This window comes from Megascapheus bottae, chromosome 8, assembly GCF_031878675.1.
Source record: "Megascapheus bottae isolate mThoBot1 chromosome 8, mThoBot2.hap1, whole genome shotgun sequence".
Lineage (NCBI taxonomy): Eukaryota > Metazoa > Chordata > Mammalia > Rodentia > Geomyidae > Megascapheus > Megascapheus bottae.
This window is the reverse complement of record NC_143516.1, coordinates 6848960-6875873: the sequence shown is the minus strand read 5'-3', so window position 1 is coordinate 6875873 and position 26914 is coordinate 6848960. Positions and strand designations below refer to the sequence as shown.

The 26914-nt window shown below is 40.8% G+C and overlaps 1 protein-coding gene across 8 annotated transcripts in view; it reads left to right on the top strand.

The window, feature by feature from the left end:
* Positions 1–26914, top strand: part of Arid1b (AT-rich interaction domain 1B) — a 323358-nt gene that overhangs the window by 206284 nt on the left and 90160 nt on the right. For all 8 annotated transcript variants that reach the window (XM_090337918.1, XM_090337916.1, XM_090337917.1 and 5 more), the window contains one exon: positions 20466–20709. In XM_090337918.1, the coding sequence (XP_090194044.1) occupies positions 20466–20709 (244 nt within the window). The remainder of the gene's footprint in view (positions 1–20465; positions 20710–26914) is intronic.

Below are 26914 nucleotides of genomic sequence, written 5' to 3'. Positions count from 1 at the left end.
TATGTGTTGTGGCTAAGGCTAACGGCTAGTGAAAGTTGAAGTAAACAAAGCTTGGGCTCCTAATTAAGAATATACAACCTATGTTCAACTATCCATGGTGGCTCCTCTGCTGCCAGCTTCTTGAGGACAAAGAAGAGTCAAAATTGACCTCAAGCACTTCACCAAGGAGGAATCTCCTGCCCTTCCCCAGCTTTCCCAGGACAGGGTGCAGTTTTCCCCACAGAAGACAGGCAGCTCAGTGGGCTGCAGCTCCCAGAGGGCCTTTTTCTTCCACCATGGTGCCCGCTATCCTGTAGGTGTAGGTGAAGTTGCCATACCATTGAGTTTAGCAGTGATAGACTTATTATTCCTTGAATCCACCCAAGGTTTAACCTGCTTTTCTGCTTAGTCTCCCTCATGTTGATCTGTTTGTTCATTATTCCATCCAGAAAGAATGTATTAAACAGTGCCTGTGCAGGACAGGTTCTAGGGCTTGAATCTCAGCCTGGATACCCTTCCTGGGCTTTTTGCGTAAGACTAGTGCCCTGCTACTTGAGCCATAGCTCCACTTCTGGCTTTTCCCCTTCTTTGTCTGTCCTCCACTGTAACCATGAGTGTCCAGTTGCAGCTTTTCGGAATGTATAAAGGTTTCACGAATGACTTCAGGAATTTAAATTTTGTTTATGTTGTAGCCCATATGTTTAAGACCTAAAACAATTATAGATACTTCTGAATCCAGAACTCTATAAAATAAAATAAACTATTTATCACCTGGCACAGTTGCAACAGGGATACCATTGTAGGTTGAGAATTGGACTAGGTCACAGATGGTATACGTCACAGATTATGATTTCACAAAACAGCCTGTCTCCACAGCTTGGTTCTCTTATATTTCACCCTTGTGGATCCTGCGGGAAGTCAGCAAACAGAATGAAAATTTTCTGATGCTTTATCAATTTTAGCAAAGTTATTAGCATTCATATTTAACATATTGCTAGTTAGACTCCTTTTGTGCTTAATTTCGAATTCCATTGTTGTATTAGAGTTGGGCATCTTGCCCAGCCCAGATAGACATGCTAAGGAGACATGTATTTTCTGTCTCTGACAGTGTGAGTCAGTTGTCCTCAGGTGTATCAGTTTATGGCCTCTTGGTTTATGGGCCTGCGTGTGACAGCTGTGTGACTCCTATACAAGGAGATGGAATAAATGCATGTGCAAGTTCAAGAGATTGAAGGACTAGAGGAATTATAGTATAAAGGATACCAAAGGTAGAGATTAGGGAATAAAGACCACACTTACAGGTACTAAGGGGAATATTGAACTGTACTCTGCCTTTGTGCACACTGCGACATGCCTGCCTGCTGTGTAGTTACACAGTTCTGCTCTCTCACCACCTATACCCTCATCTATTGAAGGAAACAGGAGTTTGAGATGGTCATATACTATGTCCAAAGTGCAAAATGGTCCCCAGTAGAAAAATGCCCGCTACCAAGGGTGTGCGTGTTCATCTACATGTGTACAGAGAGCACACACACACCCCTTGCCCTTTGGGATGAGCTCAGGTAACGAATATACCTATAAAATTGCATCGCAATGCAACCATTGTCCATAGACTCCATGCTAGGTCTAATGTCAATGTGGTCCCACTAGACTTGTTTCACCTTTGACAAACTCGGGATAAACATGCAGATTTACTATGGCTTGTTTCAGTTCTGGAAATTCTGTATCATTCTTAACAGCTAATCTTGTTACTCTTCCAAGGAAGTGAAATTTGGTGATATTCTCATGTTTGTCTTCGACTGTGTGAAGCATTGTGAAGCATTGTGAAGACTCCTTTTCTTCCCTACTTCAGTGTACATCTTAAAACATTTCATCAGCTCTAAGAATTGACAGAGTCTCATTTGGTTAATATGCTCAGTTCATTTTTGCGTACTGTACATGTCCAGAGTGTCAGCTATTGAACTTGTCTTTGGCTGTTTATCACTTGACAACATGTTCAGTAGCAAGTTGCTGAAGACTATGGATGGCCTAACATTGGCAGCCAGGGCTATCCAGTGACAGCGCTACTAATCAATAACATTTCACAAGATGTCTGCAGCCCATGGCTACGCTAGCCTTGACTTCCTACAGGTAGGCCACAGTTAATGTAGTCACTGAGCTGATTGTGTATTCTAGTGAAACCTGCCTCCCTAGCACTGGAAAGTTAGGTCTGGCTATTCCTTACCACTGGACAGTGTTTCAACTGTCCCTTTTATCCCTTACTTGTGTTTCTTTTATCCCTGGTGTTTTGTTATTCAGGGGCAATCCTATTTGAAAGCTGAGAGCATGGACCATTTTCCAGGGTCTAAAGCAAACATGGAGAATTTTCTCTGTGAAGAATTCAACCTCAGCTTGACACTAATAGTCCTGAGTGGTAGGTAATGAGAGGCTGCAAGGCAGTGAAAAGTAATTCCACAGACACACCTTTCCCTGTAACACTTAACATTCCAGCCTCTGTGGCTGATGGTAGTATCTACTGTGCCAGGAATAGTCCTCCGTGAGCCTGTGAAGGGTTCCCTTGGAAACTTCAGTTGTCTCTTAAGAGGGATGATGGCATTTAGAGTTACAATTTTTAAAGATGCATGAATTATAAAACAAAGTCTCTTTCTTTGTTATTTTGCGTATAAAAGAAAATGTTCATTTTCTTGCTAGAGGATTTGGTAAGTAGGTCATTTGGCATGCTTTTGAATCCTCAAGATACTTTTAAAATGAGAAGGAAGTATGGCAAAAATTAAGATTTGGTTATCTCTGAAGGATGGCTTTTCTGATGTTTTTGTAGTTTTCTGCCATATTTCTAATTTACCAGCATAAGCTACATAACTTTAAATTGTTGTTTTCATAAACAGTTTTCTCGTTGCTGAATAAATATATTTTTGGATGAAATCAAGCCCAACAGGGGCTTTTCCTGTTGACTAAAAAAAATCTGTATTAAAATTATGAGAAAACTGGATATTTTCTGCTATTCTTAAGAGAATGTAAATTGAAGGATTGAGATTTGCCCTAAAACCTGAATCTTACTACCTGTAGAGCTCCAAGAGTTGCCTTATGCAAAAGATTGCATCCCTCTCTGCAGGCCTAGTAATACATTCTTACTTTCTAAATGGCTAAGTCACTTTCCCTTCATATTGCTAATACATTTATAGCTCTTTTTTTGTTACTTGTTAAAAATCTTCAGTAAAATAAAGTTAACACTACATGTCACTTCATAATTGCAGTAATGATTCCACAGCTGCGCTTTGCTCAGTGTGTACCGCATGTCAGCATCCGTTTAGGAGCTCAGCCTCCTTTCCTGCCCACATAGACTTCTACAGGCTTGCTGTGGGGAGGAGGTGGAGAGTGTTGTAGGTCACTCCCCAGAGAATCAGGCCAGGAGGCCCAGCAGCGTGCGGGGCAGGCAGGGAGCCCCACTTCCTGCCATTTGTTTGCAGTGCTCTGTCCCTTCCATTTATTTACTTGTTTATTTTCTTTCTTGTCAAGTATTTTTCTTGGCTAGGTTAAGAATCGTTTTATTTATGAGTATGTGAATTTTCTAGGCGGAACCCTTACACTTAAATGAACCTGTAAGAAGCCCATAGAAAAGCAAGGGCCTGCAGCGCTAATAATGAGAAGTGACAAGGCAGTCCTGCTGGGTTTATTTATGACCTTCTGCCTTTGTTAGCTCTTGTGAGAAATTCCTTTCTAACCAGAACAATATTGTCAGAGCTTGGCACTGTACAGAGAAATCCTACAGAGCCCTAAGGCCCACAAATTGGCGCTCATTCAGCTCATAACAGATTGCTGGGCTTGTTGTACTTTTACATTTTTCCTTCCCTCCTCTTTTATTGAATTCTTAAGTTGTTTTTACCAGTCTTTACATATGAGTTTTTAAAGAAGGTACTTCCTTTATACTTGGAGCCAAAATTCATTTTACCCTTCATATGATGTCTCACCTACTTAACAGCATGGAGAAAAATTCAGAAGAGTATAGGATTCAGAAAGGCGGGAAGAGACAGATCAGAGCTGGGTGGACCGAGAAGGCTCACACCACAGTCAACAAACAGATGGAGTCTTGTGGCGCTCATAATAATCCCCTGGTTATGCATTCTCAACATATTCTGAGTTCAGAAGAACAAACTGATTTCAGGTTTTAATCTTATCATATTTACATTATTATTTCAGCCATGTTTGCTTTCTCTACCGTTTCTAAATGAAACAGGGCTTTCAAATACCCATCTACAAAAAATAGTTGTCTTTAAACTTGTAATTTTTCTTGGAAGTAATAGAAAATTGATCACGTTAAGCATCGACTCTTAACATAATTTTTGAGATTGTTTCTTGTGGAGTTTCTTGTAGAGTTGTTGAGACCACAGAGCTATGTGGAACTATTTGAGTTGCCAACAGTGACAAAAAAACAATCTATTAAATTTGGATTCTTGGTAGGCAATTGACTTCTAGTCTAAAATTAAAAATACCAACTTTGGTGAGGAATAATCTCTGCATAACACATAGAATTAAAACTGCTTGTGGATTGTATTAGTTTGTCTTCAAGGGAAGGCTGAATTTTTGTCCAGATTTAGCTTGTCATTTCATTATCTTATACATTTTTGTTGTTTGATTTTATTTTTTTCCTGTGCCATTACTTGTATTTGAACTCAGAGGCCCTGCGCTCTTGCCGGGCATTTTTGGTGAAGGCTGGCGTTCTACCATTTCCACCACACTTTGATTCCCAAATTTTTGCTAGTTAATTGGAGATAAGTCCCATGGACTTTTCTGCCCAGACTGGCTTCTAACCAGGATCCTCAGATCTGAGCTTCCTGAGTAGCTAGGATTTTAGACATGAGCCATAGGCACCTGGCTCATTTTTAATATACATAAAAGTTTTACTATGGAGCTCAAGCTGGTCTTAAACTCTTCATCTTCTTGACTCAGCTTCCCCAGTGCAAGGTTACAATTGTATACCACCATGAGTGGCTTCTCTTGTACTTTTTTTGTTGATTTAAGTTTTGGTCCTAATCCCAGGCTTGAACTCAGGGCTGTAGGTACTGGCCTGTGGTTTTGCTTTGCCCATGGCTAGCTCTCTGCCACTTGAGCCACAGCTCTGCTTCTGGTAGTTTGGAAATTAATTGGAGATAAGAGTCTTGTGGACTTGCCTACCTTGGCTCTCTTTAATTCCATCCTCTGCGCTCAGCTAGATAGGAGTAGCAACCTACACTACCTAGCTACTGTGAGTCATCAGTGGCCAGCTTCTTAGATACTTTTTTTGTATGATGCTTTTACACCTTTCCTGAAAATACAAGTATCTGTTCCTTTTCTATTTGGCTATTCTCATCTTTTAAATAGGCTTTAAAAAAAAAAAAAAACTTCATCTGCCATTCAGCGAGCACAGACAGACAAGTTGTGCTGGAGCTATTATAAAATCTTCATGGTTCTCTCTTTCTGTACAAAAGTGTTTGGGCATTTATTAAATTGATAACTTCTCAGGTGCAAAAAAAGAAAAAGAGAGAGAAAGTAAAAGTCCTCTCAAATCTGACCACGCAAAGTGAGCATGGTTAGCACTGTATTTTAGCGTCGGCCTGTACAGCTTAAGCATTACAAAAAGAAAAGTAAAAACCTGTGCATAGGCCAGGCAAAGGTGGATCCTGCCTACCATCCTGGCTATTCAAGAGACTAATGTATCTAAGGATCGTGGCTTCGGGACTGTTCAGGCAAACAAATTCAGTTTCCTGTTAATCAGCAAAAAGCCAGCACTGAATGTGTGACTCAAGTGCTAGAGGGCCGGCTGTGAGCAAAAAAAGCCAAGTGAGGGCCAGGAGCATAGCCTGGTGGGAGAGCGCTCACCCAGCATGCGCAAAGCCCTGGGTTCGATTCCTTGGTACCACCTACTCAGAAAAGGCCGGAAGTGGTGTTGTGGCTCAAGTGGCAGGGCTCTAGCCTTGAGCAAAAAGTGTCCAAGGACAGTGCCCAGATACTGAGTCCAACCCAAGACTGGCAAAAAAAAAAAAAAAAAAAGCCAAAGCCAGGCATGGTGGCTCACGCCTGGAATCCTCTCTGATTAGGAAGCTGAGATCTGAGGATTAAGGTTCAAAGCCAGCCCTGAGACTCTTATCTCCAGTTAACCTCTAGAAAACTGGAAGTGGGGCTTGGCTCGAAGGTAGGGCGGTAGCCTTGAGTTGAAGAGCTCAGGGACAACGCCCAGGCCCAGCTCAAGCCCCATGACCTACCAAAAAAAAAAGCCAAATGAGAGCAAGTTCCAGTGCCAGAAACCCCTTCCCCCAAAAGAATATATATGTAGATATACACACACACACAAAGTATAGTTTATGTATATATAAATACTATATATATTTATGTATTTTATACACTTTTGATTATTTGTTTCATTTTTTAGTCTTTTTAATGAAATATCATTTTTACTGTATAGTGTTTTGCTATCATGTTTATTTCCTATTAATTTATTTCCATACTTAGATGCATTTAATCATGATATTTTTTAATTTCTTTAATCAAAAATATATTTTCATGGCCTTTAAAATTTCAACCAACTTTATTTTTTATTTTTTCTTTATTATCCTTGTCTTCAAATAGTCATACAAGAGAATTTCAATTGAACACGTTCATTTATGCAGAAATACATCATTAACAGATACACACCTGTCCTTCAGCATGCAGCTAATATTTATTAACTGCATTCTTTAACTGATGTATCTGGCCTCTTAGAGACATACATTAATTTTTCAATGCCTATAGCTGTAATCCATTGTAGTGTTGAAGCAAAGTGATACAGGAACAAAGCCCAAATCCCTCTAACCTGGCTGCCTCACTTTTTCAAACAGGGTACTCTATGTGCAGTGTCTATATGTGCTAAAATTTATTCATTTATTTATGTATCTATTTTGCCAGTCCTGGGGCTTGAATTCAGGACCTGGGCTCTGTCCTGAGCCTCTCTGTACTCAAGGCTAGTGTTCTACCACTTGAGCCACAGCATCACTTCTGGCTTTGAGTAGTTAATTGGAGATAATAAGAGTCAGACTTCAGACTGCAGTCCTCAGATCTCAACCTCCTAAGTAGCTAGAATTACAGATGTAAGCCACTGGCTCCCAGCTTACTATTTGCAAATTTTAAAGGACTTTTGCTTAGTATAATGTTGACTGTAACCTTGAGTATATGTGACTATCGAGTGTATGAATACTTAGTAATTCACCTAATACCTTATTGGTAAATTTTAGTTGAAGAATGGAAAAATGCTATTGTGCCACTATCATTTACCTACCTCATCTTATAGTGAGATATTTCCTTTTTGTGTGTGTGAGATATTTTCTAGAAGGCACTTTATCCTGTACTTGTAATACATTTTGTACTATGAAAGTATTTACAAACTGCCTTAATCTGATTTCTGTGTCCCTATGTGCATTTTTGTACATTAATTTGCTGAGCCTATGTTTCTTTAAGATTACCTAATCGTCTGTATTCATAGTTACAGTCATCTTTACCATGGCACACGTTATCTTTTCCTGTATTGTTTTATGGTGAATAAGAGTCAGCAAGGTTAGCTGACTTGCCCAAGGTGAGGTGAAGAAATGGTAGAGCCGTGATTTCAGACTGGTATTACTCCAGAGTTCCTTCTAAACGAAGTTTCTGTTCTGTATTACTTTAAACCTGCCCTACATTAAGCATTCAATGAGCCCTTCTTCTGGGGCTTTATCTGTGCCAATCACAGAATACATTATTTCACTTTGCCAGCACCCCCAGAATGTCCCGTGCTCCCCACGGATGTGACATGGAGACCCTGAGGGCTCTCTCCAGGTACAGAAGAAACTCAGGCCCCTGGTGTAGATGAACTCTGATGTTCAAAGGAAGCTGACATCTGGCATCTGCCTCACAGAAGCAGATTTTGCTGAAGGAAGAGTGAAAGACATTGGGATTAGAAGGAGCTTTTATATGCATTTTGGTCGGTGACCAGAGTTCAAATCCAGCTAAGACTTCAGAAAATAGAAGAATCCAACAATATGATGAACTTTGGAAATCAATTTACATAGGTCTCTCCCTGTTCTAAAGTATCAAGCAACGTGAATTTTATCCCAGTGCCTTTGCCATCTTCCATCCCTCTCACATCTTCTGCCCCAAGGTTTGGGAATGTGCCAAGCAGCTGATGAGGAGGCCTAGAAATAGCCCTGCTGGCTGTCTGGACTCACACACAAAGCATGCTGGACAGCCACATTTAATTCAGACCACCGTTGATAGATTGTTTTCATCAGTGTAGAAAGTTTCTGTCTGAAATCCTGAACGGACTTCTGACCACCCTCTTTTGAGCAGTAGTTTTCTGAAGTAAATAGAAGCTGTTAGGGAAAAAATCCTGTAAAAGTACACTTCAGTGTCATGCTAGCCTCTGAGGTGAGTGACCAGCTAGCACTGACCAGAAAATAAAACTCATTTTGGAAACTTTACTTGAGTGAGCCTATGAATCACAGCAGAAGGAAGTTTTAAATTTTAGGATAGACTTTTGGGGGGCATACTACATGTGCTGAATTTGATTTCAAAATCTAATGAAGCTGCTCATGTAAAACGTTCTAAATTTTTTATGGAAGTATTTTATAAATTCACCTTTCTCATGTATTGAAGCAATATGGTTGTTGCCCTCCAGTGATAAAACTATGTCAGCACTGCAGCTCCTTAAACCTCGCTGATAGAGATGCTGTGGAATGCCTGGGCCACAAGCAGCCCATGGCCAGCCCGTGTCTTGCCTGTTAGGAAGCTCATGAGTGACTTTTTCATCTAAGTCACCTGCACATTAAACTGCCAGGAGAGCCCCCCCTGGCTCTTCCAGTTGCTGCTGTGTGGCATTCTGTTGTGAAACCTGGTTTCTGTGCTTGGCTAGCTCTTTGCTGAGGGCTTGTGCAAACTGCACAGAATTAGGAAAACATAATATGTGGCACGTAGCTCTTCTTTTCCTGCTCCTCCAGCTAGCTTGGCCTGCTATTGGTGCTTTGTTGACCCATATGGGGACCACCTCTTTCCTGAGAGAGGGGAGTGCATGCACACATCCTCTTCACAGGCACTGCCCTCTCCCCATAGGGGAAAAGGAAGGACAGAAAGGTTGCCTGGCTACAGATAAACAGCTAATTACAAAGCCAGGATTTGGATGTCTTAACCCAGAGTGTATCCTCTGGCCAGAGCTCACAGTTCATTGATGCACCATAGAGGAATTCTATAGGCACTAAATAGCTCATGGTGACTCAAGGAGCCACACAATTCAGCCAAATGCTATGAGAGGTGAAGGAAGACTCTGCTGTACCATGGGTTGTGGAGGGCTCTAAGGAAGTGAGCTCCCATCCAGTGGAAAGACTGGGAGAGGCAGGCTGCCAGGAAGACCATGCAGTCAATCCACCTTGAGTCACCATTGTGTCTTCGCTCTCTGCTCTTGGCTTTAGATGGTCCACTACCATATTTCTGGTTCTCTCCTCTCCTTCACCTTTTTTCCTGTGGCAGCTGGTTTTGTTTTCAATCAGCATTATAAGATTCATGTGAGTATTCATAGGTCAACTTCAGTGCTGTACAGCATCCTACTTTCTAAATGTGTCTAAGTTTATTTATATTGGTGAAAAGTTAAATTGTCTCTGGGTATTTTTTCCTGTTACAGTATGGAAATGCTCTTCTGTGTCTGTCCCCTGTTCATGCACCTCAGTGAAAGCCTCAGTGCGGAATTTCTGGGTCATACTAAATGCACCTCTAACTTTATGTGGTGCTGACAAATTACTGCCCAAAGTGGTTATACTAATTTATATTTCTACCCTATGTATTAGTAATATAAACTATATTTTTCTTTCTCCAGAGTTTAATTGTGATATCTCAATTTGAATTACCACTATTATCTAGTGTTGATAAGCTTCATCTCATCATATTATAAAAGAACTCATGCATTTTTTAAAAAATCATATAGATGAGAAAACATTGTCTTGACCGCATAAAAATGAGTGGAGAAAGGGAAACTCTTCCTTACAAACAATTCCAAATAAATGAGGGGGAAGAGGAAATCAACTTAAGAAAGCACAGTAATCATCGCTGTGAGCAAGGTCCATCCCCTGATGAATGAAATGCTAGTCAACAAAACGTGAAAGAGGTGCAGGACACTTGCATGGCTTTCAGTGCATTCTGTCTCCCTGGACATGCTCCCTTCATCCACAAGGCCGACCCAGGAACTCTATGTGAATACAGAACAGAGGGGAGACAGCCGCCTAACCCTGGGTTCCTTAATCGTCAGAGGCAGATGGGCAATCTCATCCTCCCACCTGTGTAGTAGTAGCATGTGAAGAACATTGCGCTTGTCATATTCTCCAAAGCGTGTAATCCCGCTCTGATTGTGAGAACACAGCAAGCAGGGACACATTTGAGAATACTCTCCACCACACCCAATGAATGCCCTTCAACCACACCCCAGCTATGAAGACAGAGAGACTGAGACTGCCTTCAAACCGGAGGAGAATGCGAAAACATAGCCAGTCACTGTGGCATGGTTTCCTGCATTAGAGTCAAAACAGGAGGAAGACACTGATGCGCAGGCTGGTAGTTTAGCTAAGAGTGTTGCTCGTTGGAGAGATGGGGAGAAGGAAGGAAGGGGTGTCACTGATCAGGTACTCACAGACTGCTATGCGGAACTGACACCCCTTTGTACAACTGCCTGAGAGAGTCACTAACATAAGCAAAGCTCAGTAAATTTGTTCATCAACCCACAGTGCCACCTCTGCACTTTTGCGTGAGTCCAATGTCACTTCAAAATCAAAAGGTTTTCAAAACCTGGTGAAGGATATAGAATATATACATTCTTATAATTCAACAGATTAGAAAACATGAAGACAACCAAGTTTTTCTGCAAACAAAAACTTCTTTTATTCCATATGGGCTCAGTATAATTTGTGAGTTGTGTTTCTCCGTTACTGTTTGCTTAAGTTGCTAATTTATTTTCAGTTTCTACGGGTCTGACTGTTTTAAAGAATTTCTCTGCTATACTGTTGAAGAAATAAATGTCTCCTGAGGGTTTATGCCTTTTTGTTTTTAAGTTTTATTTTCCAAGTTTCTACGTGCTTAGCATTGAACTTCCAAGATAAATAGTGAAGTTTTTTACCTTGAGAGATACAAAAGGTGTTGATGGCTTTTCCTCCCTCAAGATTAATGTTATGCTTTCAATGATAAAAACTGGCATCAGTAGACACAGTCACAATCTTATATATTCGTCAGTTATTCGTTCGTCAGTTTCCTTTCAGAGCACATAGGTCATTAATATTTATAGATTTAAACTTGGCAACTTTATTTGTAAAGCACCAACCCATAAACCCATGTCCCACCCTTCAGTATCATTAGGTGACTTCCCTTTATAACTACATTCCTTGGGATTTCTCACTAGCGACTTTAGAATAGGATCTGTGAAAGGCATGTGTTACTCATTAGCAAATGCTGATACATTAGTTATCTATTCTAATCATATGGTTATATGTCTAAATTGATGTTTCATTACTTTAAGATTTTTCAACACATTTTGTTCATTGATTTATTCTTTTTATTTTTTGGAGTAACAAGGCTTAACTCAAGGCTTCCCACTTGCTTTGCTTCCTTGCTCAGTTGGTATTCTACTATGAGCTCTGTCTCCAGTCCTGCTTTTTGCAATTTATTTTGGGGAAGAAGTCCCAGACTTCTCTGCCTATACTATCTTTGAATGGCCAAGCTCCAGACTTCCTGAATAGCTAGTGTTACAGAGTAAGCCACCAATGCCTGGCTCACTGATTCTTCCATGGAAATATAATGAATAGGTGGCCGTGTAGACTTAGGAAATTTTTGCAGTCTAGAAAGAACGCTGGTATTTAAAAACATTGCTGTCGTTGGGAGTCATGCTACTCAGGAGACTGAGATCTGAGGATCTTGGTTCAAAGCCAACTTTGGCAAGATAGTCCATGAGGCTTCAGTTAACTACCAGAAAGCCAAAAATAGAACTCTGGCTCAAGTGATAGAGTGCCTGTCCTTGAGCGCAAAAGCTCGGGACAGCACCCACGCCGAGTTCAAGCCCCACGATCAGTACATAAAAGAAGCCAAATGACAACCATAAAAAAGGTGACTGTCACTTAGGACTTTTACTATTCACATCCTTGTTGCTTGCTTATTTCATATAATTCTAAAAAAATACAGACTTTTAAATAATTTTTCAAATTTATTCTCAAATGATAGCTTCCATTTTAATCATGTTCAAAGTGTTCTTTTTCACAAACTGAGGATATAATTTTTTTTCTTACAAAGTTTAATATTTCTCATGTGGCAGTCTGTTCTTCCTTCTTTGGCTCATTTTGCTTTTTTGTTGTTGTTGTTGAATTTTGGAAGTACAGGGGTTTAACTCAGGGCTTTTGCAAGTGCTGGGCAGGTGCTATACCATTTAATCCACACTTCCAGCCCTCTTGTCCATCTCTGGTGAGAATATTACAGCAATCACCATCTGGAACCCTGCTGATTCCTGGAAACAGTAAGCCTATTTCTGCATTCCTTGGCATCACATCAGTGAGGCTTTATCTACTACCTCCTTGGGTAGTAGCCTCATCCTTTCCCATAACCGGCTTTCAAATGGCAGAGCCTTGATGCCCCTCCCAGCCTGGCCTGCCTCTCAGACAGACCCTCTCTCTCTTGAGAAACAAGGGATCTTGGAGTAGAAGCCCATAGAGGACGAGCCAACGGAAGAATGAAATGTCATCACAAGTACAAACTGTCTCTCTTCCCAGTTTATTCCATATTCTTGCTTCATTTTCATTTCACCACCATGCTATAATTTTGTTTAAGATGTCTTTCATTGCTCCTGGAATGAACAGAGAGCAGCATGAATTATAGTTTGGCAGCATTGATAGGCTTTGACCAAGTGGTGAGGAAGGGTCTTAACTTTTGTTCATGTTGGTCAGTGGAATCAAGTGAAAAGGTAGGAATGAGGAGAGAGTTGGCCCAAGCGAGGAACTACACATCATATGACATCCAGGCTCTCGGGGGGCCAAAGCATCACAGTAAGTGCCTTTGCTAAAATTAGCTTGAACATGGCTACTCACTGGAAGGCTTGTCCTGGGAGTCTTAACCAAGCAGGGAAATGTCATACTCAATAAAGGTTTGTTTCAACTTCCAGACAACCCAAACAAATTTCTTAGGGGTCCTTATTGAGTTACTTTTAAGGTCAATGGCCCTGTGCTACAGCAAAAAGTATACTACACGGCTTCTGAAAACTGTCCTTACTAGCGAAGAGCAGAGAATCTCCTGGGCGGAGTAAAAATCTAGAAGCCCCTGAGGCTCCTGCTGGGAGAAAATTCTCTTAGGTGGTACTGTCAGAAGCACTTCCAGCCATGCACTTGCCCTCATCCCGAGAGCACATGTCACATGGCCTTTCCTCCTAAGGACCCCAGAGGACAGCTTCTATTTTAGATACTGATTTCTAAAAACAAAATATAGCCATTCTGATAATATTTATGCATAACATGCTTAGCTGAATCTTGCTTTTGTAAAGTGGCAATTTAGCTAAATATCCTGTAAATGTCCCCTTAAAGTGAGAATTACCCATAATAAAATCTTTGCTTGAGAACAGATGCAATGAATCAGGTGAAAGTCATTTCCCAAAAAGTGGTTCTTAGCTCTCTCTCAGAAAATGAATTGTGACTCATAACTTTTTCTTGTATTAGCCCTAGTCATTAGATACAGCTTTATCATTTGTGAAACTTGAAACTATTTTTAAGTTAACATCAAGCATTTTCTCCACTGACCTCATATACTTATGCTTTGTGTATATTGTCAAATTTACTGAAGAAATATTTGGGGAAGATTTAAATATAAAAGAGACAGATGAAGGGAGAATACTTTGAGGCCTTAATATTAGTGTTTGAAGGATTTCTTTGTGGCCTTTTGGTGTCTAAGTTGTACTCATTTAGACAGGAAGTCTAGGCTTCTAATTTGTTTGCTGTCTAGACAAATGTGAGCAACAAGGACTTGTGTGGATATTTTGAAATACAGTGTTATAACAACATAGTTTGTAATGAGAAGTCTAGAAACATCAAAATTAAATTGTTGATTTGAAGTTTTGCTTCAAACCATCGAGTGTCTGTGAAAAGTTTAGCACAATCCTGATAGCAATTTCAAGGAATACTTGTCTCACTTTTCTAAAAGAATATTTCAAAATAAGATGTGAAGGTACGGACTCATCTTTGTACTCTTTTTGTAAGAGCTATAAGACTGTGTACTGACTTCCTGGGTGCTGGTTGGAAATAGGAGAATTCATTACTAATCTTCATAGCTAGATTGTGTGAGAGGAAGACGCTTCTCTCCACAAACTTGAGGTCCTGACTTAAGCCTCTAGTAGCACCAAACAAAGAAAAAGAAAAGGAAGTTAAGAAAATTATACATGGACAAAAGAGAATACATTCCTACATCTCACACTTAGTATTCTAAAAAGAAGCTTTTTGAAGATGACTAAGAAACTTTTTGAAGATGCACAAACTGGCATTTTAACCCATGGGAAGTCAATGTGAGAAATCATTAACTGCATCCTATTAAAACTCTGAAACAAGAGAGCTGTGCTCCCTCATTGACTGGGATATCTTCTCTGTGTCTGTCGGCCCTCTGGGGACTCTCCTGAGCAGGAGCTGGGGGCCACCTGCTGCCTGGCAGCTTCTGTCGGTGCCCATCCACTCTGCCAGTTAATTGCACCGAGGACTGTGACTGTGTGTATTTGGAAGTTCATTTTCTTTTTGAAAAAATCTACTTATTTAATTAAGCAAGGGAGTAAAATTTTCTAACATATTCCCAGTTCTTTAAGATAGTGAAGCACTATTGGTATTGACCAAATTTATCATTTACTGGCCAGTTTATGAATACTATCAAAGCCAAAGATTTTTTTTGAGATAGTGAGTTATAGTGTGTTTAGTGTAAAATATCTCCAGGAAAGTTCATGTGGACCATATATACAAGAGGATATATATTATATTATATATATATATATATATATATATGCCAGTCCTGGTCTTGATCTCAGGGCCTGAGCACTGTCCTTGGGCTGTCCTCAAGGCTAGCACTCTACCACTTGAGCCATAGCACCACTTCCAGCTTTTCTATGTATGTGGTACCGAGAAATCAAACCCTGGTCTTTGTGCATGCTAGGCAAGCACTCTACCACCAGGCCAAACTCCCAGCCTAAGGGAGGATATTTATATTTGTACTTGGTCTTCATTCTTGCTACCTGCTGCCTTTGTAGAATATCCCACCCATATTCCTTCTGCCACCACCCTTCCCTGCCCCCCACCCCATCCCCCAACCTTGATCTCGAACACTGCACCATGTGTGAGGAATAAACAACGTTCCTCTCCCCAGTACCTGATGAAATGGTTATTGCTGTCTGCTGGCATGTCATTCTGTGCTCAGTTAAAACTTTTTACTTACCCCTTGAGTTAGAAGGAATATTATATACAAACAGAGGGATAAAGGGGTAAGAGTTATAGAGGTAAAGTCCTGATGAAGAACTTTTATTTAAAAAACAGAATAAAACAATTTTGTTTTTTGAGAGAGTGATTTTTAAAGAAAATCAATAAGTCATCAGTAACAGAAGTCGCCTTTTTTTTTAACGTGTTGGGAAGTAGTCAGTGTTCTGGGTGATAGCAGATGGTGAAACTCCTATTTGACAAGCAGAATGTCATCACATCAGCGCATGAAAACTAAACAGTTGCTGTGCACAAACCCATGAGGTCACTGCCCTGGCCATCACTCAGTCGAGAGAGGATTTAAGAATGGTGTGGCACAGGAGACTCCATTCCCTAAGAGGCCTGGCTGCAATTCCTACCTGCCAGCCTCTCAGTAAGATAAATGGAGGCCCTGAAGCTTCAAGGTGCCTGCTGGAATGAGATGCAGGGAGGCCTCTGTTCTTTACAAGAAGAAGAGGGTCGGTGCCGGCTGACTAAATTGTCCTCCAGGGGAGTATTAGTCACACAGCTTCTTTGTTAACTAGGCTGAAGGCTTAAACCACTGTTGACCTTCTTTTATTAGCGTGCCTTAAGATAGCTGTACTTACGGATACCCCAAGTATCTGCAGGGCAGAAATATTGCCATATAATTTACATATAAGAGTTACACGGGTGTAACAGTAATATAAAAATTATATCTTTTTATTACTCTTCTGTTACACTAACATCTAGTCAGTGCTGAAGTTCTGATGACTTCTGAATAGGAAGAAAGCCACTGTTTTTCATATTTTCCCTTGGTAGTTTCTTGATCAGTTTGTTGAATAGCAGAAATGTTTTTGATACCTTTGTACCTTGGATGAGGCTCTCCTAACTCCCATCCATGTCATTTTTCAACCATCACATGAAATTTTTATGGGAGTATGGGGAAGGAATATGTAAATCATACCACGAGAAAATTTTCAAAGTAATATTTTGTTTTATGTGAAGAAAGACTTGCATAAAATTATTTAACCAAAATTGGAATTTCTTGAAAAAGAAACCTAAACCTATATTGTCTGATCTATATTTAATTCTTATTTCGTATAATAGAAAATGGTTCTGTATCTAGTTAGCAACCAAATTTAGTTTTGTCTGGCTGGCCTCTTTCCTCATGCTCCTGCTGCTTCGGCTTTTTGAAAGCATGTAGCTACTGGAGGCGGTCTCCATCCTCACAAGAGAAGAGGCTCCCCCGTGGAAAGAATCTTCTCAATAAAGTAAGCCTGCCTCTGGCTTCCTTGCCATCATTTCATGCAGTTATCGTGGCAGGGTAAGTTCCTGTTCATGGTAAAGTTTGCACAAATCATCGTATGTGGTGGGGTGCTTGTGCGATTCTATTGAGGTCTTTCTCAGTTCAGATTTTTGCCAGCAAAAAGGCAAAATTAACCGGGGGAGAAACCAGCATTCATGGTTCTTTTAGCCAGGATCGCAGTGTTTTCTTGTCACAACAGGAGAGTGAATGGCCTAGCTACTGGGCTGCGTGGTCTCCTCCCCAGCTGCTGTGCTCTGCAGTTGCCCACAGCAGTCATTACTGTATTAGGAAGTGGGTGTGATTTGTTTGATTGAAATACTGTGATGCATTCAAGTTTCCAAGGTCACAAAGTAAAATTCTTCTCCTCTTTTTCTTTAAACATTTAAACATGTATAGCTTCTGAGAAAAACATGAAGAGTGCTTCTGTCACTGGGTGTGACTTGCTACCCGGAAAGCAGATTGGTAGAGTGATGACTTAAGACCAACTCAGGCAAAACATTCTCAAGACTTCATGGAACCAATAAGATCAGGCATGGTGGTTCCTGCCAGTCACTGCTCTTAGCGCCATGGGAGAGAAAAATGGAAGGATTGCAGTGCAGCTCACTGCCTGGCATAAACCGGAGGCCCGATTTGAAATACAACCAAAGCATTAAAGGTCTGGGCTGAGCTCAGATAGTAAAGAACCTGCCCAGCAGGTGTGAGGCCTTGAGTTCCAGTCTCAGCCCTGCCAGTGTGGGGTCTGGGAGAGTTCATCCATGCTGCCCATCGATGGCTGTGCCTAGCTGTAAAGAGCTTTTCAGCTGCAGTCCTCTGCAGGCTTGTGAGCTGATGATGAGACGCTCAGGAGACCAGCACTGAAGACCCAATTGCGTCTTCTTCCCTCCGCCATCCCACCCACTCTCATCCAGATCCGAGCCTGTCCATGGTAGCAAGTGCGCTTGTAGCCTGGAGAGAAGGGGAAGTAGGAGATGGCCTTGATTTTCTCTTTGAGCACATCAGTATATGTGCATTACGCGTGCACCTGTTTCAGACTTTAATAACCTTTTTCTGTTTCCACTTGACTTCACACAAATTATATTCAGTTTAGTATGTCTAAATGGAACTGTCATTGAAATGAGTAATCCAGTTATATACAAATTCTTTCCCCCTTATATATCTGGAGATGGAATGTTTGTGTGTTGTGAATTCTGAAAAATCAGGTTCATGTTAGCACATTTTACTTTATAAAAGATTTGATAATACTTTTCCCAGAGGTGATATTTTCAGTATGTCCTGCTAACATTATTTTGTTTATCATAACCACAATTAACTTGATTTTAAAGATTACTCTCTTTTTTACTTAGTATATTTTGGGGGGAGGAAAGTGCTGTAGGTTGAACTCCTATCCTTGCTTGGCAGGTATGCTGCCACTTGAGCCAAATCCCCCCAGCCTTTTTGCTTTTTCAGTTCTTGAATCAAGTCTTACATTTTTGCCTAAACCGTGATCTACCTCTTTATGCTTCCTTCATAGCTAGGACGACAGCTGTAGTGTAGTATAGTTACTACGGCAGCTGTTTGACTGAAACTGGATCCCACTGACCACCATGATCCTTCAAGTCTCTGCCAAGCCATCTCAGGGGTGAGCCACTGCCTGGCCTCAAAAGCATATTCTCCTCAACATGGACATTTTGGGGGGTAACATTAAGATTTTTGGCTGTATTTTCAAATTATATTTTATCACAGATGATTTCCTTTTTTAAAAAAAAATCTGTACTATGTTATCTCTCATCTCTTTTGCTGTCCCTTGGTTATCTCATATTGTTACAGTATCTCACTTTGTTATCTGATATATTGGATTTATTTGTATTTGCTTATTTGAAATTGGATAGGTAAGGGGGGGAAACCAAGATGGGGGGGTAGAGGGAGGGTAATGGGGAACAAGACATGTGAAAGGATATCAATATATGTGAATTAATGCACCTTCTATCTGGCAAATATCATGTAACCCTTTTATTAATTACAATAAAAAATATAAAAAAAGAAAAAAAAATCATGTGTTGGAACAGATCGTCAGTAGACCACTTGCTGTCTAGGGGACTGGAATCCTAATCCAGAGTTTCTTTATGACATTTGGAGCATGTCATCAGCTTATTTCACCTTGCTTTTTTCATACTCTTGGAGCTAGATTTATTCTTAGAACCTGAAACATCTTCCTCCACCAGCTTTGAAAGCCCTAGTTTCAAAAGTTAATCATTAGTAAAACTCAATGAGTAGAAGGTGCCTCTTAGGATTAAATATGTTTTGTAGGCAGTAGCATAGCCAGGTACTTCCATTTCCATTCTACACTATTTAGTCCTAGTTTACAGTTCTAGAGAAAACAACAAATGCTTGTTTTCCCCCATGTGAAAGCCAGAATTCATTTATAACATATAAGTAAATTCAGGGTGGTATGCGAGTATACACAGATACATTAGCTAAAATAGGGTAGATTCAGGGGAGAACTCAGAGGAAATAATAATTCCTTAGAAGGGTTGACTCACAACAAGATAAACATTAGGAAACAGCTACTGGAAAGGTGGAGGGTGAGGTTAAGGGGAAGTACAAGAATGAAGAAGGGGGAGGAATACAGTCATAAAATTCAATACATATCCTACAAAATGAAGAAAATTACGGAGAAAGGGTGGTGTTAGGAGAGATAGGCAAAATGATGAAAGAGATGTCATCACTCAAGATGCATTGTATTTATAAACTACTGTGTTGAATGGCAACTCTTCTTTCCAACTAGGTCATCATAATAATGTATTTTTTAAATTATGTACTCTAACAGCAAAAGCTAAGGTTTTTTTTTCCTGTCATGTCACTCTTGGAGGTCACTGTAGCATGCGTGTGTCAGGTACTAATGGTCGGTGCTGGTGGCCCCCATTGTATATGAATAGGGAGGAACAGGCTGCCTCTCACCCCTCTTCTGTCACCCCTTCCCTCAGTTTTCTGCCCTCAGTAGTGTCACTTTCAGCATTCAATTTGAGCTTGAGTTTTGTTATCTGTCAGGTAGAACCTTCAATCACTGGTCTCCTTTAATCACTGGTCTTGACGGTGTTATGATCACATTTGATGGCATTACAGGTAGGAAGTTGTTATATAAAGGCAAAAGGTGTAACATTATGACTCATCTCTACCGACTTCAATTTTCAAAATATTATAAGATATACTAATGCTATTATTTTATAGAATGGTACTTTGCAGTTATTTAAAATGGAAGAATTTCTGACCAGGAAGTATAGTTAACAATTTTACTGTTGTTAGATTACATTACATTGTCAGTTTGAAATTTAGACCACCATTATAAACTACAAATTTAGGTCTGTTGGCTTACAACGCCTATGGCTCCTTATTTTACTGAAGTCCTGCAGGCCCAGTATTTATTCTGCGGTAAGTCACCCCACCAAATGCTGCCTGGACCAGCATTGTGAGCCTGTGGAATGGACTCGATGCTGACAGTGAAAGGAAGCATGCAAGGATGGCTTTATGAGAAACGGGTGCAACTTTCTTCTTTTATCCTAGGAGATGCCATGAGTAAACTCACTAACATTTAATAACTAGGGTCGCACTCCAAGTCTTCAGCATTATTCCCACAACTTGCCCTGGAATGGGGCTGCAATTACAGTTTTCAAATCATGTTTTAAGTTCATTGTGGTCCAAATATGTATTCCTCTTGTGAATCCATGCTTTTCCTTTTTCCTCAGGACCTGTCTGGCTCTATCGATGACCTCCCCACGGGAACAGAAGCGACTCTGAGCTCTGCAGTCAGTGCCTCGGGGTCTACGAGTAGCCAGGGGGATCAGAGCAACCCAGCTCAGTCGCCCTTCTCTCCTCACGCATCACCCCACCTCTCCAGCATCCCCGGCGGCCCATCCCCCTCTCCTGTTGGCTCTCCTGTAGGAAGCAACCAGTCACGATCTGGCCCGATTTCTCCTGCAAGTATTCCAGGTATTCACTACCTTTGTCATCATTTTGCCTCTGTTGTGAAGACATTCATCTGTAATTCTCATTCCACTTCTTTGTGGTGGGACCACTTGCTAAAAGAACCGACTGCAGTCTGGGTCCTTTAGAAACTCCACCTACTTTAATACCTTCAGTGCTCAGAAACAAAAGCTATCTATTCTAGGTATATCTTGTAATGATTCTGTTCAGTGAGATCTTGAGATGATTAGTGCACCAAATTGAGGTTGTTGGCTGGTATTGGCCTTATTTTGTGCCTCTAGTCAATATTTACAGCAACAGTTGTTTTCTTTTTTTTTTTTTTTTTTTTTTTTTTGCCAGTCCTGGGCTTCAGCTCAGGGCCTGAGCACTGTCCTTGGACTTTCTCAAGGCTAGAGCTCTACCACTTGAGCCTCAGCACCACTTCTGGCTTTTTTCTAGGTATGTGGTACCGAGGAATCGAACCCGGGTCTTCGTGCATGCTAGGCAAGCACTTTAACCACTAGGCCAAACTCCCGGCCCGCAACAGTTGTTTTCTGAAACTCATAAGTTCCATGTGTCCATTCCAGTCATACCGACTGACTCCTGGACACTCAGAAAGTGCCATCATGGGCTGAGCTTACGCCCCTTCTGCTCCATAGAGCTCATATTCCAGCTAACTCTGGTTTCAGGGTTTTCTTTTGTCCTACATCTTCTCTTCCGTCTTCCTTTTTTTAAAAAAATGTTCTTGGGCTTGCTTCATCCTCCTTCCAAATGTCTTCCATTTAGACCCACCAAATAAGCACTTTACCGCTGAGCTGAGCCTCTAGCCCCTTATGAATAAATTTTTCTGTGCAACTTTGGCTAACATGTCAAAATCCATTTCCTGCCAGTCTATGTGAATGGATACTAAATTGCTAAAATTTTTATTGTTTTATTTCCTTTCAACCATAGGTATTTTTTACCCCCTTTTTACATTTGCTCCTTTATATTTTTATAAAATGTTGATATGGGCTATTTATATATAATATAGCATAAACATATAGGAATATAAATATATACAATGTGCTAAATAGGAAGCATTAACTATCAAAATGACTTCATTAACCATCCATCCATTTTAAGAATTGTATTACTGATGCTTTCATATCACATATGTTTCTTCCTTATCTGAAGACCTATTTCTCCTCCCAGTCTTTATTTGTTGTCACTTTGTTTGGTGATTTTTTTAAAAAAGAATTGTTTCACAAATACTTGTAGAGTAAATGTTATTGTTTTGGTTTAGAACACTTCCTTATAGAAATTTACCCTATTTCAGATGACTACTTGGAATCATTCCCATGTCAAGACACAATTGAGCATGTAAAGCTCAATTACAGTATGACAACACACACAAACGAGGAAGGGCCTGGATAAATTAGGAGATATGCTCCTGGTCACTCTGTATGTGCTGTGCTATATCTTGCTTTTTTTTTTTTTCTCCAAAAACCAGAAGTTATACTTCTAAGATTCTTACATAATTTGAATATAGCTATAGTTGTAATATATTTTGCTTAAGGCATTTTAATGTACCATTTATTGATTGATTGATTGATTGTCGATTGTGGGGCCTAAACTCTGGGCCTGGGAGTTGTCCCTGAGCTCTTCAGCTCAAGGCTACTGCCCTACCCTTGAGCCATCTCACCACTTCCAGTTTTCTGCTGGTTAATTGGAGACAAGAGTCTCATGCACTTTAGTGCCCAGGCTGGCTTTGAACCATAATCTTCAGATCTCAGCCTCCTGAGTAGGTAGGATTGCAGGCATGGGCCACTGCGCCCAGTTAATGTTACCTTTCTTTCAAACATATTTCCTTGTCTTGATAATGGTTGCAGTAAAAGTTGGATGTCCTTGGCTTAATACTGGCAATACTGTGACTGCTTCTTACTCCAGAATTTTGAAAGCAATTCATGGTAGTCAGATGGCTTTTGAGATGTTACCTATCTAAGTGCTGCAAAGTTATATAGAAAATATTAAATTCCACAGAAAAGATCTCCTACTTCTCTTATGAACTACTGGGTCAGAAAGACCTAAACTAATAACCGCATCACAATTTTTTTGAGATCTAAAGAAATTTTAGTTTTTTAATTTAAAGTTCTGGAGTGGGTAATTGAAAGTATCTTTATCATTCCAAATGGAGATTTCTAAACATCTGTTTGTATTGATTGAGCTTTAATGGACGATAGTACACTGAGTCTAACAATAGGATTCACTTGGGATACATGGCCCTGGTAGCTCAGCAGACTTAATTATTCTCAAAACCTCATGTTCAGTTGTGGGTTTTGGAAGGTAAAAGTAAGTAGAAATCCCTGGCCCAAGTGCTGTCTCCCTTCCTAGGAACCACAAGTATGTGCATAGAGGGAAGATGAAGGCTTCTGTATCATTACTTTCCATTTAATCGAAAGTGCTTTTATTTTGGCACAGTTGTATGTGCTTCCCAGAGCTCAGGAGGCTAAGGCAGAAGGATCAGGAGTTCATGGCCAACATGGGATAAATAGCAAAACCCTATCTCAAAAACTTGAAGATTGCAGAATGGTAGGGCAATTGCAGAACATGAAAAAGGTTTGGTTCCCAGCATGGGTGGGTGGGTGGGTGGGTGTGGTCATCATCTCTCTCAAATGTTGGTGAAAGCATCATATGTGTTTTAAACTTGTCCACAGGGATAATGCTCAGGGTCTACCTTTGCCCTCACGGTGCTTTTCTTAGCTGCTTTTGCTGTTGCCTCCTCTCTTTCCCCAGCTAAGCCTAGGGCCATTCATCTATTTTGGGGTATAAGTGATTGGTTGGTGTAAGGTACCACAGATGGAACCCAGGCAAACCCTCTACTAGTGAGTTGTATTCCCAGCCCTCAAACATAAAGGCTTTGTTAGATACTCACTAAATTTTATATGGTGTTGTGTTCATGAAATTTGAGATTTCTTTTAAAGTCTGGTATGGTGGCACACACTTGTAATCTAGCAAATGAGAGCCTCTGGACAGAAATTTGAGTCTAACCTGGGCACATAGTGAAACACTGTCTCAAAAAAAAAAAAGAAAGAAAAAGAAAAAGACTTTTATTCTAATTTTTTTTTAATTTCCTTTTACTTAGCTTATTTAGATATGGTCCTCCCTTTTTTCAATTAATCTTTCCCTAAAATCCATATCTTTATTGTTTGGGAACTATTAGGATTATTGAAGTTTTCAACTTATGCCATCTATCTGATTAATGAATTTGGTCATAGGTAGTAAACCATACTTTAGAGATGATTAGAAAGTTGATACTTATTTTTGTTTTGTTTTGTTTTGGTTTTCCAGTTGTGGGACTTGAACTCTGGGTACAGCGATACTTTTTTTTTTTTTTTTTTGGTCCTAGGGCTTGAATGCTGGGCCTGGGCACTGCCTCTGAACTCTTCAGCTCAAGGCTATCGCCCTATCCCCGGAGCCACAGCTCCACTTCCAGTTTTCTAGTGATTAATTGGAGATAAGAAGCTCACAAACTTTAGTGCCCAGGCTGGCTTTGAACTGTGATCCTCAGATCTCAGCCTCCTGAGTAGCTAGGATTAAAGGTGTGAGCCACCATGCCTGGTTTTCTGTGGACTTTAAATGCAGATATATCTTTTAGGAAATAATTAGGCTCATGTACTTTTTCCATCTCTAGTCCTTCAGCATTCTGTTGACTTTAAATGCACATAGATCTTTTAGTAAATAATTAGACTCATGTACTTTTCCCATCTCTAGTCCTTCTTTCTAAACCTTGCTTGTTGTGCATTGGATGCTAAGATAATACCTCTCTCCTTTCCTTTGTGTCAGGGTATTGCATGGTTTCCCAAGGATTGATTCTCAAACTTTTGCTTCATGAGCACTAGTTTGAAATTTCTCTTTACTATTAATGTGTAGCCTTTTATTTTCTACCCCTTCTTCCTCTCATCCCCAACACACACACACACACACACACACACACACACACACACACACACTCACACTTCTTTTAACTTAGTGTTTGTCCCATTGCCTCCTACTGTATCTTGCCTGTGTCCCAGATTGGTACTTAGAGTTACTTCAAAATAGACCCTGTTATGTAGCTGATAGCTGGGATGAGGTAAAGTCAAAATGTTTGGGGGGTTCTTTGGCAGGATTTGTTGGGAAAGAGCAGTCATTCTTCTTCTGTAAATGAAATGACAGCTGATGAGACGTGTCAGCAGTAGATATAGATAAACCAAGCCCAGAAAATCATCCCAACCAATTCTCATTGTTGCCTGTGAAACTGGTCCTCTGCCCACTGCACTGGGCCCGTCATCCTGGGCCTCACCAGCACGGTGAGCATCCTGGGATAGAATGCTGCGAGAGCAGGCTGCTAGCCCTGCCCCGTGCTGCACCCAGAGCCCTCCTGCACAGCAGGACGGGGCTTACCTGGGGTTCGGTCCTGGGGTGCTCTCTCTGAATGCCCATGACTGGACTCCGGCGCTGCTGATGGACTTGGAGGTCATGATCCAGCTCAGGTCATGCACTTGACCCCCATTGAGAACAGAGACACACCTTCCCTGGGGCCATGTTCAATTATCTTGTTTTTCACTTACTGCCTCTTCATTTCTCTCCTCTTCATAATGATGTGTTTATAGCAAAATGAAATTCTTCATTTTTCTCATTGGTGTCAGAGTGTGTATGTGTGTATTTAGATTAATATGTATAGTGTCAGGTGTAGTTAGCTCTGAAATGTGTGATTGTCAACATTTTCCCTTCTAATAAATGATCCTATCCCATTGTACTTGCACTGTGGTGTCTTGGTGTAGGGTGAGCCCTAGGCCTGGTTCCCCATTGTGGCTGAGAGCCAGTGGGTGTGAATTTTGCCTCCTACACCCACCCATTCCAATTATTAACAAAGCAAAAGTGTAAGTAAGTTCAACATTTGTTTTACTTCATTAGCCAGAGCAAAGCCTCTTACCAGCTTTTCCTCCATGTACTGAAGTAGCAGGTGTGGCTGAATATGAGGAGGGTAAAACTTGATAGGGAGGGGTGCTTTATCACTGATAAGTGCGCTAGCTTTAAAAGCTCCAAATGTTTAGACTGCTGATGATAGTTGGTCCCTTTGGTTAATGAATACATAAGGGTAGGAGGGCATGTATAGCGAGTCCATCTTTTGATCGAGTTGAATCACCTCCACCTGACCACCCAAGACCACTGATGAAAATAGGTTAGGAGTGAAAAGACAGTTAGGCATTCGCATTAGCACTGTGCCAAAGGGACATGGTTTTGCCAGCTATTGTTGTATGCTACTGGCATTTTAGGGAGACCAGTCAAAGGCACAGGGTCCCAGCCATCAATCGGAGACAACACAGAGTTGGCACAAGGATGAAAGGAAAGTAGATGACTTTTTACAAAGTCATCTAAGTTGTGCTGAGGGCTTTGCTATTTGAAGTGGCTCACCTACCTTCCCCCAGACGTACTGCTTGCTGAGTGCGAGTAAGCAGTGGGTGAAGGGGATTTAGGAGCTCAGAAATGTTGGAAGGATGGCTAGGTTTGAAGGATTCTTTCATTCAATTGTCAGGAGTTCCTCTCTCTCTATGGACCGCTCCTCTATAGGCTCTGCTTTCCCTCTCCCCCACCCATTACACCCCTCCACAGGCGCTTCTTTCCCAAGGGACTCCCTGAGCCCGTCACTAGTCACTAGCACAGACTTTTGCCTTGTAAGTGCTTGCAGATTCTGGGCTTTGGAAGGACTCAGAGTGGAGTCTGGAGAAAGCTTGGCTGTTGGTGACCCTGTTACACTTCAGCTCCAAAGTTCTGTCAGGTCCATTCCTACACAGGAACATACATGCAGCAAAAAACATGGCCATGCACAATCTGTATCCCTAGACAATGAAAACACCACTCTGGGAAGGGTTGATGCTACATTTGATTAAATCTGGAAATAGCTCGTTGTATATTTAGAGGTTCTCTCTCCCCCCACCTCCCGCCCAGCTTTTCTACACTGTGCAGAAGGATGCTAAATAGATTTCTATATGAGCCAATAGAACTGCAGATACCAACAAGAAGATATTCTGGTCAAAACACTAATTTTCTTGCTTAATTTGACATGCAGACAAGCAGACCTGGGAGAATGCTATAAAGGGAAGGAGAAAGATGAATTGTAGCAAGGGAGTTAGTCACGGCCCAGAGTGAGCGGAAGGGTTTTAGCGAGAGGAAATGATAGTTCCTGGTGTCATTTGTCAAGATTAGTACC